Genomic DNA, 15,926 nt, shown 5'->3' on the forward strand with positions numbered 1-15,926 from the left:
CTCTTGGGGTTCCACATCAGGTGTTCCAGATCTTAAAATTTATTATCTCAGCTGAAAATGCTCATCACATGAAACAATTTTTGCCATGGCACCATTTTTGTATCTCTAATAGTTTTGTTGGTCTGTAGGAGTTCTGCATCAGGTCTTCAAGTTTCGAAGATAAATTATAGCCTATATGTTGACCAGGCTTAATACTGATACAACAAAGAAAAAATCATTGAAATCCGTTCAGTAGTTCGGAAGATTAGCGTGTTCAAATCTAAGAAGATGTATACAAACTTTCATCCCCTATTTTATCCCCTTAGGGATGGAATTTATCAAAATCCTTTCTTAAGGGTTGCCTACGCCATAGTAGCTTTATGCATGCAAAGTCTCAGTCCGATCGGTTTAAAATTGACAAAGTTTCATACAAACTTTCATCCCCTATTTTATCCCCTTGGGGGTAGAATTGATCAAAATCCTTTCTTAGCGGATGCCTACGTCATAACATCTACCTCCATGCCAAATTTCAGCCCGATTCGTCCAGTGGTTTCAGCTGTGCGTTGATAGATCACCATGTCAGTCAGTCAGTCAGTCACCTTTGAGTTTTATATATTTAGATGGAACAGTTTGCTTTCTATTATAATTTTCAAACTGTATGAATGAGCCCTTTGGAGGCAGCACAGTGGCAATTCCTCCACAACTGTGCGAACTAAGATCATCACATGAATCAAAAAACATTAAACATTCCTCACAAAAGTACAATTTACTGTGATGTTTCGTTATTTGATTCTTAACAAGTCGCGGTAAATCTTTAATGAGGCAGTAATGTGACAGATTGTCATTTTGTAAATAAAGTAAATGGATCACCTTTTTATTATTCAAGGATTTTGGTTTGTAAAGCGGTCCTACCACGGTATTATTTTTTAAACCATAAATATAAATACAAATTTCGGGGTTATTTACTTCAAACTGCGCTATGTCAGAGAAACTCAATGGGAAAGACAAACCTTCTATGTTTAACACGTTTCTGAAATGTGGGTACGATAAAACTCTTTCAGGATGAGATTTAGCTGGATATAAAGCAGCAACTACTGACCACAAAAAGCAATATTCGTCATTATTATGAATATTAACACACGCTCTTTTTGATTTAATTGCTGCCGGTAACTCAATAAAACCGGAGCCGCGCAAAGGTTGATATTTGTTAATGTTAATTTCCAAATGAGAACTACTTAATAAAGTCCAACCACTATCACGGTCTTGGAATTCTTCAATCTTTTTCTTTAAAGTATTTTCAACTTGAGATATCAAAGTGACATAATCATAATTCTGATAAAGACTGAAATTTTTCGTACAAAATGATTTCATCTCCTGAGACTCGTTTTTAACCAATAAAAACAAAGCAAAATATTCAAAGTTTACTTTCAAACAAGTATGTTCTTTAAGAGACATATCTATTAACATTTGAATTTTATCCTGAATATTATTTAAAAATGATTCTAAAGAACAATTTTCAAACGAATCGGTAATTCTATAAGAAGCTATACGATTACGAAATGCAGAATGTATAATTTCAACGCCTTCGCAAAAATGTGAAATATTTTTATTTTTATGATCGTTACTGCGTAAATGACCTACCCAGTGATTGCGCTCAACAGATGTGTTACAAACAGTACAGAAAGGCATTTTATTATTATGCTAATTACCTTGTACTTTAAAGTTAGAACAAGCTATAAATTACTGAAAATGCTGCTATGTGTTAATATAAGACAGCAAAAGGTACAAAAATAAAGTATAAGTTAAGTATAAGTAGAAAGAAATTATTTATTTAGGTAAAAAGCAATATATCCAAAACACATTAGGTATACACAATAGGGACTATGATGTAAGAGACTGGTGTCGAAACTATAATTAAATATTTAAAATGTGTGAAAATGACATTTTCTATTACAATTTAAATATAAAAAAAAATTAAATTCATTAAATTTTCAATGATAATATTAATATAAAAAATTATTTTATATTAATATTATCACTATAAAAGATGGGCTCCGAGTTATCAAACAGCTCATGAGCCCGTCTCATAAATATTTGTAAGGCGTCCCACGTCGAGGAGCCTCTATTAAGTTGCAGTTTCAGTGCAACCGACGCCTTCTTCCACCGATCCTCTCTAGGAGTGGAAGCGGCGTCAGCCTTATGGTACACCTTCACCTCTACGTAGAAGTCCCCCGTTAGGTCAGCTGTCCGCCGAACTTTCCCGTTGGCGACGCGGCTGACGAGGGACGATCCAAGGTCTCCGCACGATGTCGCTGGGAGAAGCTTGTCGTTCTCTAGACCGAAGAGGTCCGAGCTGTGATGTTTGTATTTACTGAAACAAAATAAAACATTTTATTTATAATTATTACGATAATAATACCTTCAAAGTTGACGGCACGGTTGGCGCAGTGGTCGAGCGATCGACTGCTGCATTGCGTGTCGCGGTTCGATTCCCGCACGGAACAAATATTTGTATAATCTACAGATAGTTGTTCGGGGTCTAGGTGTGTGTGTGCATGTGAGATTTATGTCTGTAAACGCACCCACGATACAGAAGAAATTCCTAAATATGACCAACTAAACGTGATGTATGAAAGATATCGTATCTAACATTTATGATAGTGCTCTCTACGTTACTGAACTAGAGTTTAGTTTCGATTTGTGAATAAAACTCTAATGGACATAACATACACGACAAGTAAGTAATAAAGTCAAAAATTACCTCGATGTTGATTCCGAAGGCGTGGTGCCGCTCCCAGAAGATTTGCGCTTCGAAGCCTTTTTCTTCGGCTGCACGTTTTTCGAAGCCTCGGCTACTGCTGAGCACCCCGGCAGCGACTGGTATTCAACTTCGGAGTCAGACCTGCAATCGAACACAAAGGTTATTTTTTATAAAACAATTATGATGTAAAGAACGCACTGAAATATCTAACCTTCTTAATTAAATTAATTTTGAGTAGTACTTACTTACATTTTATGAAGAGAGATTCACGTAATTATAACGTAAGGTAGACAGCGATGAGCACTTGGAAATACTGGAGCAAATGTAATTTTTGGATACAATCCATCGGTTTATATTCATAAAAATACAATTTCAGCAAAATTTACCTAATCACAAAATTAATCCTTAAATAATATGTATTACAGTTGTATTACCAATTTATGTCACTTACGTCCAATTAAATCGTATTGCTTGCATACCAATACTGTCAAATTGCAATTTTATCGTGAGAAATGAAATATAAAACCACCAACGCCGACAAAGGTGGAACCGATAGCTACTTACCTGGCTGTCGCTAATCATTATAGGTATGATAATAAAATTATGTAAGTTTGTTTGTTTAATAAACGCTAATATAAAACATCATATGACATTATACGAATATTTCAAAAAAAAAAAAATATTACAATTATCCTCAAAATTGGTGTAAAGTAACCCCTGCTAGAACTTTTAATAAAACATTTCATGTAACGAAAGTCGCGGTAAAATTTAGTTTACAACAATTTTGTAGTTTAACTCAAAATTAAAATAAAATAGCTACTAATTTTTATAAAACATTTCATGTAACGAAAGTCGCGTTAAAAATTTAGTTTACAACCATGTTGTAGTATAACTCAAAATTAAAATAAAATAACCAAAATACTAGAACATTTTTTTTAAAAACATTTCATAATATAAAATTATGAAATGAAATTCACGTCAAAAATTTTGATAACAATAATGCTACAGCTTAACTTAAAATTGAAATAAAATAATCAAATCAAACTACTAGAACATTTTTATAAAACATTAAATTCATGTAATTGGAATTCGAATAAAAAACGCTATTCAATTCAATAGGTAATGATATGATTAAGAATATCTTATAAACAATTCCTTAACTAGAACTGACAACTGGTTATTATTATTATTAACCATTTATTTCAGACATAATCCATATAAGTGTCAATTAAATTTTTTTTTGATCATGGAGAATTCTAATAAAATACTAATTTGAATTATAGCCGCAACATACACAGCGGTCCTCTTTCTTGTAATATGATTGCTTAACATATTTATGGAAATTACCCACACTCACACCGCATGCTATAAAGTTCTTACACTGCAAGTTATTTCATAATCCAATTCTGCAGTTTTGCAGATGTTAAGAGCCCATTTACACTTACTCATCGACTGCATAATAAAATCGTTTCCGACTTCATCGACAAGCGGTTTATGATATAGTACGTCGCACCGGCTGACCGCCCGCCGCGCCGTCGCGTCGAATGGCTCATGTACCGTTTTGTCGGCGGCAAGTGTAAAAGCACCATAATCTATTTCAACGCTCAGAGTTCAGATGGCCATTATGTCTTATTTCTTAAAGTGTGAAGTGTGTGTCGTCTGTATGAATGAATTAAATTAAAATTTGGATGTCCTTGAGCCAATCTGGTCACAGAAAATAGAATGTGTGTGTGCCTATGAGTATACGCTATTTCTTATTTTTGTGGAGAGACATGAGACAATCTGTCCCAAATTTTAGTTTAATATATACGGTATCCTAAAGTTCAGATGTCCTCGAGCCAATCTGGTCACAGAAAACGGAGTATGTGTAACCTGTAGTGATGCACAATCTCTAACTTTGTGGAGAGACATGAGACAATCTGTCCTGAATTTTAGGCTAGCGATTCATACAGCGAAATACCTTATTTGTTAACGTGTAAGTAAAGTGTGTGTCGTCTGTATGAATGAATTAAATTAAAATTTGGATGTTCTTGAGCCAATCTGGTCACAGAAAATAGAATGTGTGTGTGCCTATGAGTATACGCTATTTCTTATTTTTGTGGAGAGACATGAGACAATCTGTCCCAAATTTTAGTTTAATATATACGGTATCCTAAAGTTCAGATGTCCTCGAGCCAATCTGGTCACAGAAAACGGAGTATGTGTAACCTGTAGCGATGCACAATCTCTTACTTTGTGGAGAGACATGAGACAATCTGTCCTGAATTTTAGGCTAGCGGTTCATACAGCGAAATACCTTGTTTGTTAACGTGTAAGTAAAGTGTGTGTGAACTGAAATAGTGGAATGGCGCCCAATCCGTTTGCTGATCGAACAAGGTAATCCATTTATATTATTGGGCATTCTAATCCACCGAGAGCGACGGAGGCGAACGGAGTGAGCCGTAGGAACGGAAGGTGGATTAGAATGCCCAATAATATCCTACTTAGGACAACACAACAATTAAGGCAAGACGCCGAGTACAAAACGACGTGCGTATGTATGTCTGTGTATCACACAAAGCGTATCACATGTAGTTAAGAACTACTCTATTAGGTTTTGCAGAGGTATTTGGTATCAGAAACTTCGAGTACTTTATTATATCCTGTTGATCGAGGTCCATAGTCAGCCCCCAATCAGCCACTAATCAATTAGGTAAATAAAAAATTTTGCTCAACAAAATTTGTGCTAGGATACTTGCACTTTTAAGAACTCATTAGCCAATTTTAATTTTCTTTTGATCCTTGTCTTTGAGTTGAGGGCTTACTTAAAAGTTCGTTATACCATTACATACACAAAGTTGAATCCTTCGAAATCCGGTAGGAAACATGTTGATCAATATATACGTACCTACATTTCCTTGCTTGAACGATTTTCCTTAAGAAAAATACACAATGGAACCGTTTTCCATAAGCACATGTAAGTTCATTAAATTCCTTTCATAAAAGGTTACATCAAAACACGAATGCTTTTCTACCTTTGAATTAAAAGCCTACATAGGCCTACTAGGCCTATATTTAGAACATTAGTTGTTGTAAAAGGTCGAACTCTCGGCCAATATATCAACGTGGGTCATCACCATTAAATGGTTATTTTGATATCTGTGCCCGATAGAGTAAATACAAAAACGTTCAAAAGTTGTACCAGTTTTCATTTGTTTCTATTAATAATTTCGTTCAGATGGCAAATATTTTATGTGGGACTCACCAAAACGATCAAATCGCGTCTAATCTCTTTCGTCTTTGGGCTGAATCAAATTTAACTACGCCTACGACTGTATATCATTTTGTAACATTTTTTTTTTAGCAAGTATAGTGGCAACTTAACATTGAAGATTAGAAGCAAAGATGCTAGATTTTATAATATGTAATGTAGTGCATATAAAGCTACTAATTCTGACTACTTGATAATGGTCCCAACGATTGTCAGTTGTGCTTTGTTCTAAATACTAAATCCGTGTTTGTTATCAATTTGCAATTTCAATTATTATTCACATCAAAGAAAAAACGTTTTGTCACAGTCTGCTATCGACAAACACAAAACGTTTTTAATAACAGAAAATATATAAAAATACGAAAGTACAAACATGCCATGTCATTTTATCATTTTCTAGATTGGCATTGAAGAGCGGGCCTTTGTTCCGAACGTTGATAATATAAAGCCTCGCTTGTTTTTTTTTTATAAAATCAAATATACAGTCAGATACCCGTTATTTGTTTCATTCTTGACAGTGAATCATTTTCATGAAAAATATTAACTTAATGGGTGTCTAATTGCTATCTTCAATTTTTTTTATGTTCATAAAGCCATTCAAATATTAATATAATATCCACGGCCCCTTGTTTCGTTCTGGGAAACGAAAAACGATGTCAAATATTAAGCGACGATGGCGCACGACCTTGACACACGCAGCAAGGTTGCTCTTTACGGGACAAAGATTTCCTAAAGACGACGAAAAAGCATTCTATAGCTTTTTATTAGTAGTAAAATGCCAGCCAAATTAAAATCAACATATTTTCAAATCTATTGAATTCAGTATTTCGATAACGAGAGCAAATTATGCGTTTTCGCTTTTTATTCGACGGTCACGCTTCATAAAATTCCGAACACCAAGAAAGCGCTGAGTCGTTAAATATTTTTTTACCTTTTTCATCTTTAGCTACGGGCTAGAATGTGAACTATTTTGCGATGAACGGTCACCTTTGTCGAATAGGCAAATGTCGTTCGGAATCCGCTAGAATACGCTCACTGATACCTCTGCTTAATCCTTTGAGATTCACAGGTAACTTACCACTGTCGATGTCGTTCAGAAGTTTTACGATCATTTGTACTTATTTTTAAGATCGTAGCTAGGTTTACTTGATTTGTTTCTTGATAATGATAAAGTTTTTTGCAGTAAAAAAATTGGAATGTTATAATTTTGTACACCTCGCTACGATCTTATGTTGTAAAGTAATATTCCGATTAAGTTGCTATCGTTAGAAACGACCGGACCTCTACAGCGTGCGTAGTGACTATTGTTTTGAGCATTTAATGCGTCGTTAAGCGTGCAATCTCTATTGGTCCAATCGTAGGCTGGCTGCAAACGGAATGCTTAACTCCCACAGGCAGGCTTTCGGAACAGCTTTCGTTGCACAATAGCAAAGTTCAATGTTTCATATGTTAGAAACGCAATGTATAACTATTGTGAATGCTTGCGTGCGATTACCTCATTGGAGGAGGATTGAATCCGCTTTTGGTTTGATCAGCCGCTTCCAGCGGCCTGTAGTGTACCCTAATCCCGTCTAATACCAGCCAATAGCAACTTAATCGGATAGGTCAAACTTGATGTTTACTTACTCGGTGTAATCTTCTCCGGCTCTAAGAAGCTTTCCGACTCCGGTTCGGTCATATCGCCGTTTAGATACCGTTGTTCCATTTCAATGAAGTGTCCCATAGTCACAATTGTGACTGAAAAGTATACCTGCCGCAAACAAGTCAATTAGAACAATAGTCTATAGAATAATGATTTTTAAACATCAGCAGCTCATAAGAGTATCAAATAAGTGGAAAATAATTAAGCACGATGCGCTTGCAAACACAACTAGGGATGAACATGATAATGAATACGATATGTGGTAGGTAGGTAAGTATAAGGTATAATTATACAAACACGGCAGGCGCTTGATAGGAAAGCTGTTTTTGCTTTTATGTTACCTATTTCCTGCGTAATATTTGCTATTGAATATGTTTACGTTCAAAGTTCAATGAACGTGATCTTAATACAGATTTGATGAAATATTGAAAAAAATGTCTTTCAACGTCCGCGTCGTATTGAAGGAGCTTTTTCTGTTTTGTAGGGCATGAAACTTGTTTAATAATGTATTCTTAGTTTTCATTTTAAGCGCATAGACAGACGTCAAATTCTACATATTTTTGGTGGACTTTAAAAAAGGAATGAAATGCTTATTGGTGCTCCTGCAACTATTTGAAGCCCACGAGTAATAAAAACGCTCAACAAGCATTGAGATGAGAAGAAGACAATAAATACCATTGTGTAGATGGCGGAGGCGTAGCACCCGCGGCGGAGACTGCGCCAGCAGCAGCAGGACTGGATGATGGGCATGGTTCGGGAGGTTTTTCCGCTGAAACAAATACACCAGATCAGAGCAAGACCACGTGTTAGGTAGGTACGTTTACATTTGCGGTGTGGCACCGCAATTATTTCGAGCTATGGAGCGTAGCGGCACCGCAGTACTGTGCAACGCATTAAATATTCCCGCCTCATTTCGCAGGACAACGCTGCGTCGTGTGATAAGATGTAGTAATGTTATATTTAGAATGACGTCGGCACTCTTGCGGCGTCACATCGCACCAACAACGCATAGCCCTCAGAAATGTCTATATTGTGAAATAGTTTAAAGTTTAGACATACCATACCATAAAAACATCAGCCTTCTGTAAAACAGGTTGTGGAATATCACTTGAACTTCCCTGTTCCTTAAAACCTCTAAATAAGACCTCTCACCTGGGACCCGGCCCTTCTGAGCCCTTTGAACGCAAACACAATTGTTATTCTGAGGCGCGCCCGCTCTCTGTGTACTATATTTGAAAATATATAAATAAAATAAATCCTATTATTTTGGCAAAAAGGTTAAATCATTGAATTGCGAACTATTTAGAAACAAACATAAAAAAATGTTTTTAATTCAACTTGAAAGTTCATACCTATATTGTTTGTAAGGTTAAACACGAGAATCTCAGGAACTACTGAAAGGCTTTGAAAGGTTATAGAAAAAAGTCCACTTTTTATCTGGTACAAAGTACATTTTCGTAATGGCCTACACTTTATTGACCTACCTAATTCGTTTTTAAATGAGAGAGCATAAAAGATTTCTATCCGAGAGCCAATGAAATAAACTATTTTTTCTTAGCGTTTGTCTAGTTAATAAGGCAAGTTTTGCACTTTCACAGCAACGATTTGATATCGTGAACAACCAAACAGAAACTTTACGACAGCTACAACTATGGACGTTAATGTAATATTAAAGGGACGACCCTCAGACAGTATCGCATCGTTATTATATTATTCTTATATCGGTCCCTCAAATGTCGACACCTGGCCTCTGCTATATTTCACCCCGGCGTCAATTTAAATTAATGTCAGATTATATTCGGCGGCAGTTTGCGATCGCCTCCAATAGCTGTCTCAGAAACATTATGTTTAAAAGTCAAAAAAAGTCAAAAGTCAAATCATTTATTTCATTTAGGCCTTTACAAGCACTTATGAACGTCAAAATTATAACTAAGTTTGATTCTAGTTGCCCATTCCAAAAGTAGCTTCCTATGGAGAAGAACGGGCAAGAAACTCCATGGTTACTCTTTTTAAAAATAATATAGTATTACAGTTTGTATGTATTGATACATACAGTAAAAGCATGCGAAGATCATGTAGAATCGCAAAGACAAATGAGGATAAAGTGACAATTAAAATGCTACATGGTGTTCACATTTACAAATTGGTTTATATTTTGGTACAAAGTTACAAACAAATAATCGAAAGATGAATACAATTTTATTTGCTGGTGTAGTTTTAATTTGTTAATTAATTAGATATTGTCAGTATGTCCTATGGAGCAGGACCAGCATGTTTCCAAGCATTTTTATCTTGAATGTAATCTTCTAATTTATAATATGCTTGCTTACAAAGTGTGGCTTTTATATGAGTTTTAAACCGCAAGTCATTCAATTCCAGAATGTTGTCTGGTATTTTATTATAACATTTGACACAATATCCCATGAAAGATGTATGTACTTTAGATAATCTAAACTGCGGGATAGCTAACTTATTTTTATTTCTAGTGTTATAATTATGTCTATCACATATTTTATCAAACAAATGTAAGTTTTTCCTAACATACATGATATTTTCATAAATAAATTGGCAAGGTACGGTCATGATATTAATTTTTTTAAACAGTTCCCTAAGAGATTCACGACCACGTAAGTTGTACATAGCTCTGACCGCTCGCTTTTGTAAGATTCAATGTCAGCAGCTCGTCCCCACAGCAGAATGCCGTACGACATGATGCTGTGGAAGTAACTGAAATATACCAGTCTAGCTGTTTCTACGTCCGCTAGCTGCCTCATCTTTCTAATAGCATAGGCGGCCGAGCTAAGACGACCCGCAAGAGATGTTATGTGGGGTCCCCATTGTAGTTTTTTGTCAAGAGTGATTCCCAGGAAAACTGTCTGATTTATAAATTCTAGTTTTTGACTATTGAGTATTATGTCACATTCCCTACTTTTTACATTTGGCAATGAAAATCGAATGCATTTTGTTTTTTTTTCATTAAGAGCCAAGTTATTTGCGTTGAACCAATTTTGAACCTGGATAATGGAATTGTTTACGTCGTCTAGGTTACGTCTACGTCGATCAATATTAAAAATAAGAGAGGTATCATCGGCAAACAACACCATCCTAGGTTGATTATCAAATAGATAGGGCAAATCATTAATATAAACTAAAAAGAGGAACGGACCTAATATGGAACCTTGTGGTACGCCCATTGCCATCATTGAGCCTAGTGAATTTACGCCGTTTACTTGAACTTTAAGTTGCCGATCGTTTAGATACGATTTTAATAACTGGAGGGATGTATCTTTGATTCCGTAATGCTCTAGCTTCTGCAAAAGCGTTTCGTGATTTACGCAGTCAAACGCTTTTGAGAGATCGCAGAAAATTCCAATCGAGTCTTCAGCTTCCTCCCAAGCCTTAAAGATGTGCTTGATCAAAGTTACACCAGCATCGGTTGTACAGCGACCTTTGGTGAAACCGTATTGTTCGTTATGAAAAATGAAGTTTTTATTGAAATGGCGCAACATTTGTGCAAGCATCAACTTTTCGAATACCTTGCTGAGAACCGGTAAAACAGAAACGGGTCTATAGTTGTTTGATTCTTTGCTATTTCCCGATTTAAATAAAGGTACTACTTTACTGTGTTTCATTAGATCAGGAAACACGCCTTGGTCTACGCTAACATTAAAGATGTAAGCTAAATAGGGTGCAATAGTTTCAATAATTGACCTACACACCTTGACAGACATACCCCAAAGATCTTCTGTTGATTTTATTTTAAGATCTTTAAAGGCCTTAACAACAGCCTCGGGGCTGGTATGTTCAAATTTAAATACTGAACAGCATGGCTTTACATTTGTTTTGAGTAAATCGATAGATACGGCGGTTGAAGAATTTAATGATTTTGTAGTTTCGAAAGGTATTTTGGTGAAGAATGCTTCAAACTCTTGAGCTACTTCAAGGTTACCGTTGATGAGGCCTTTATGAGTTTCTAGGCTAAAATCAGTTTTGCGAACTTTTCGCCTACCTGTTTCGTTATTAATTACTGTCCAAGTTGTTTTTATTTTATCCTTAGAATTTTTTATTTTATTTCTAATATGAATAGATTTAGCCTGTTTACAAACGTTTTTAAATATTTTCGAATATTTTGAGACGTGGTCACGGAAACTTGGATCGGTGCTATAAGGCTTTAAACCATAAAGTTCAAACAGCTTTTGTCTACTTTTACGAATACCAGGAGTTGCCCAGTCACTAAATAAGAACTTGGACTTAATCATTTTAGTTTTAACTGGAAAAGCTAAGTTGAATTGTTTGTTTAATATAGAGAAAAAATCGGCGTAAATATCACTTGAATTTTTAAGATTTAAGCTATGTGCACACAGTTTATCACCTAAAGTTTGATTGAATTTATCGATTTTTTTTAAAGTATATTCCCTAAATTTTATTTGTGTTTTCTCTGGTGGAGAGTTAGTGCGAAAAGTGACAACTTGTCCGCTGTGATCAGAGGGCAAGTAATTCACTATTTCCTTATGTAGGTACTCACAGCTGCAAAAAACATTATCTATACAAGTAGCAGTAGTTGGTGTTATCCTAGTAGGTTCTTCGAAAACGTTACGCATATTAAATGATTTAAAAGATTTAAGAAACTCGAACTTACAATATTACTTTCTAAAATATTAATATTGAAATCGCCACATATAATGACTGACTTACTACTGCTACTGACTTTTTTCAAGACATCTTCCATGACAGAATCAAATACACCAAGATTCTGGTGTTGCGGTGGTCTGTAGACACACACTAACACATGCTTATCTAGCTCAACACAGGACAATTCAATATTATGTTCCACTGACATATCAACTATATCTTTTCTTACTTTATATTTAATAGGATTTTTTACTAATATTAAGGAGCCACCATGTATCATGGATTTCCGGCTAAAGTAACTAGCTACAGAATAATTCTCAAAATTAATAGATTCTACTTGATAATCTTTCAGCCAATGTTCTGTAATACAAATTACATCAAACTTGGTTTGTTCTAAAACTAATTCTATTTCAAGAAGTTTAGAAGAGCAACTCTGAATATTTTGGTTGAAAAGTTTTAAAATATGTTGCTCACTCTTATGTTTTTTACAACTAACTAAGTCGCCAGAAGATAACTTGCTACTATCTTTAAAATTATTAAATACTGGAATATCTTCTGTTGTCTTAATAATTAGTTTAAATTATTTATATCAGGAGTGTTCTCCACAAATGATAAAACTTGCATAGAAGATTTAATTAAAATGAATAATAGAACTTCAATTACCATCGATTTTAGATATTCAAATACAAGCGAATTTGAGACTCCAATATCTTGACTTTAATTCTTTCCTTTTAATGTCAAGGTTGGCAATGGAGCAAACATTATTGAAAAAAATGTGCCATTGTTTTTTTTTGTATTTTTTGTTTTTTGGTATGGGGTCTAGAAAACTCTGTATTTTGTTATGAAGGGCCTTTAAATATTAAAAATACTTTTTAACGTAAGGCATAATGTAGCTTCCGCAGAAAACGAATGAATCCGCAAGAAACATCTAGTAGTACTAAATAACTGTTTAGAAAAAGCAATAGTGCAATGAACTACGAAAAACACATTCGCAAAGCTACGAAACACAACTGTAGTAAATGAGTTGCTACGAAAATGCTACGAGTTGACGTACGGGCACTGACACCGTAGCAGGTTCGTAGAGGTTGCTACGATGCCAATGACCGCCAACAGTTGGACCAGACCAAACGTATATAGAGCGCACCACCGAATAAAAAATATTTACACCAATACTTGTAGGTGGAGTTTTGATGTTTCATCAAAGTAAGAGTTTGACGTGTTCAGCTAAAAAGAAAACCACACATATTGAAATGGAGCAAAATCGGTACAAAAATTCTGCCCGCACATTTTTTTTTAAAGTTTGATTTATTGTACGCCTATTTTCAAATATAAAATTAGTTTCAATTCTGTTATTCAATAAAAACTGTTATGTTCCAGACGAAGGCAGAAACCTTTTATATTTTTTTGATAAAATAAATAAAACAAGATATAGAATAGTATCGGACTCTTCATAGATTTCTATTTGTTCGTTGATGAAAGCAAAGCCGCGTGTCAAACTTATTCATACAATACAGTGAAGTTCAAGCAGCGACCGGAGTGACCCATTTGTCAATAAGCCAACACGTGCCTCATAGTAGTTACATAGAGGAAGTAGAAAGTTACACTGAGTTAGTGCACTTGACATACAAAATAGGAACAGATTTCATAAAACAAGAAAATCCCTACTAATATTATAAATGCGAAAGTAACTCTGTCTGTCTGTTACGCTTTCACGTCTAAACCACTGAACTGATCTAAATTAAAATTTGGTACAGAGATAGAGTTGACCTTGAGAAAGAACATAGGATAGTTTTTATCCCGGACTTTTGAAAAGTTCTCTTGGAAACGCGATATAACTGAACTCCACGCGGGCGAAGCCGCGGGTGGAAGCTAGTATAATATACTATCATCATCTGCCTAGCCTTTTCCCAACCGGTTGCAACTAAGTACCGGTGCTTTACAAGGAACTACTGCTTGTCTACCTTCCTCAACCCAGTCCGGGCATCTCCTTAATTAATACACCTTGATAAGATTGGTCCTCAAACTTTCTTTTTTACATGTAACGACTATTATAAAAGCGAAAGTTAAGTACTCTGTATGTCTGTATGTGACGCTTTCACATCTAAACCACTGAGCTGATAAAAAAAATTGGTACAGAGATAGAGTTGACCTTGAGAACATAGGATAGTTTTTATCCCGGACTTTTGAAGAGTTCTCTTGGAAACGCGAAATAACCTAAATCGACGCGAAGCCGCGGGCGGAAGCTAGTATACAATAATATGGCCTTCTACAATTAATTATAGAACGAAAGAATACTTTTTATGACTTATGCATGCTCGCGATATCTATAATCCCAGATTGAACTAAATGGACGGAGCTTCAGTTGGAACTAAGCTACGTGAAGAGAATTAATTAAAACAGCGCTCAAGTACTTAACACATCAATAGATAATAACTTTATCCGGCAATTTTCAGGTAAAGATTTGTCGAGACAGTTTTTATAACAGCTAAATTACGATGATCAATATCTTTTGGCAATCTGCGCAGTGAACGATTTCATAAAATATAATATAAAGGACAAAATTTTGTTGACTAGGTTCTGCCCGTTTTTCTAACCGTGTGCAGAGGAACTACTTCTCGTATATAGATAAAAAGTAAGCCTGAGTATTATTCATACAGGACGCCAAGTTTCATGATTGCCATGGAAGTTTTTGCGTGAAAAAGTAACACCCATACCTACATCATTAATATGATAACTTCTCATCTTTAAGACAATACAAATAAAAATTTGAAACAAAACATCATCTGAGCTACCAAAAAATTTTTCTTGAACAGTGCTCAGGTCATGATGACATCCGCCGCAGATAATACCGACTTTTTTTACGGTCCACTCGTCTTTTGTTCAAAGCACCTTAAAATATAACGTACCCAGACAATAACCATCGAAACCGCAGGACGAACATAAATCTGAGACTTTTTTCTTTTCACGTAATTTTATTCGCTATTATTGCTGTAATCTTAACCACACTTTCTAGCAGTTTAATAAAAATCCTGTCTTTAAGAACTTTTTTGAAAACAATTACAGTAATGTGAAAGTGACAAGTTCAATTTAATTTTCTTTTAATATTACACTAATTTGTTAACGAAGAAATGAAATCACGAGCCACTGAAGGGCACTCCGAGCGTCCAAAATGGCCCTCGTGGCAGCTCGGAAAAAAGTGAAATTCTTCAAGCAAATGTGAAAATATACATCTTTTTGTTTTACGGACCTTGGTCGTTTGAAGCCGGGTTTCAACATTCCGATCTGAAAGAACTTGCTGATATAATTTTCGACACAGCGATGCCGGAAAATGGCTCAAAGTAAGGGGAAAACGCAGTGCTTTTGCTTAATGTTTAGATCTCAAAAAATACTTACTATATCAAAAATAATAGTTGAGACTCAGTTTTCCACGCGTCAGAGGTTTGGTGAGAATAAGTATATGACTCACGAGCTGGCCAATCAGAGGTTGGGATGAGGAACTTCGTATATTTCAAATCATTCCCCGCATCTAATTAAATACTTGTGCAAACAGGTGAAAACGTTTCCTGCATTTCCAAATTTTTTACCAAGGGAAAGCCCTTAAAAAAACATAAATTACTTTTGAGGACATACAACATACCAACTAGTATATTATTTGGGTCAAT

General features: G+C 35.2%; 1 protein-coding gene across 2 annotated transcripts in view; it reads right to left on the reverse strand.

Annotated features, from left to right (window-relative positions):
- Window positions 1-15,926, reverse strand: part of LOC110378121 (uncharacterized) — a 119,090-nt gene that overhangs the window by 90,648 nt on the left and 12,516 nt on the right. For both annotated transcript variants that reach the window (XM_049841632.2, XM_049841690.2), the window contains exons 2-3: window positions 8,308-8,401; window positions 7,617-7,740 (exon numbers count right to left, since the gene is read on the reverse strand). In XM_049841632.2, the coding sequence (XP_049697589.2) occupies window positions 7,617-7,740; window positions 8,308-8,382 (199 nt within the window). In that variant the 5' untranslated portion in view covers window positions 8,383-8,401. The remainder of the gene's footprint in view (window positions 1-7,616; window positions 7,741-8,307; window positions 8,402-15,926) is intronic.

This window comes from Helicoverpa armigera, chromosome 1, assembly GCF_030705265.1.
Source record: "Helicoverpa armigera isolate CAAS_96S chromosome 1, ASM3070526v1, whole genome shotgun sequence".
NCBI classification, from domain to species: domain Eukaryota; kingdom Metazoa; phylum Arthropoda; class Insecta; order Lepidoptera; family Noctuidae; genus Helicoverpa; species Helicoverpa armigera.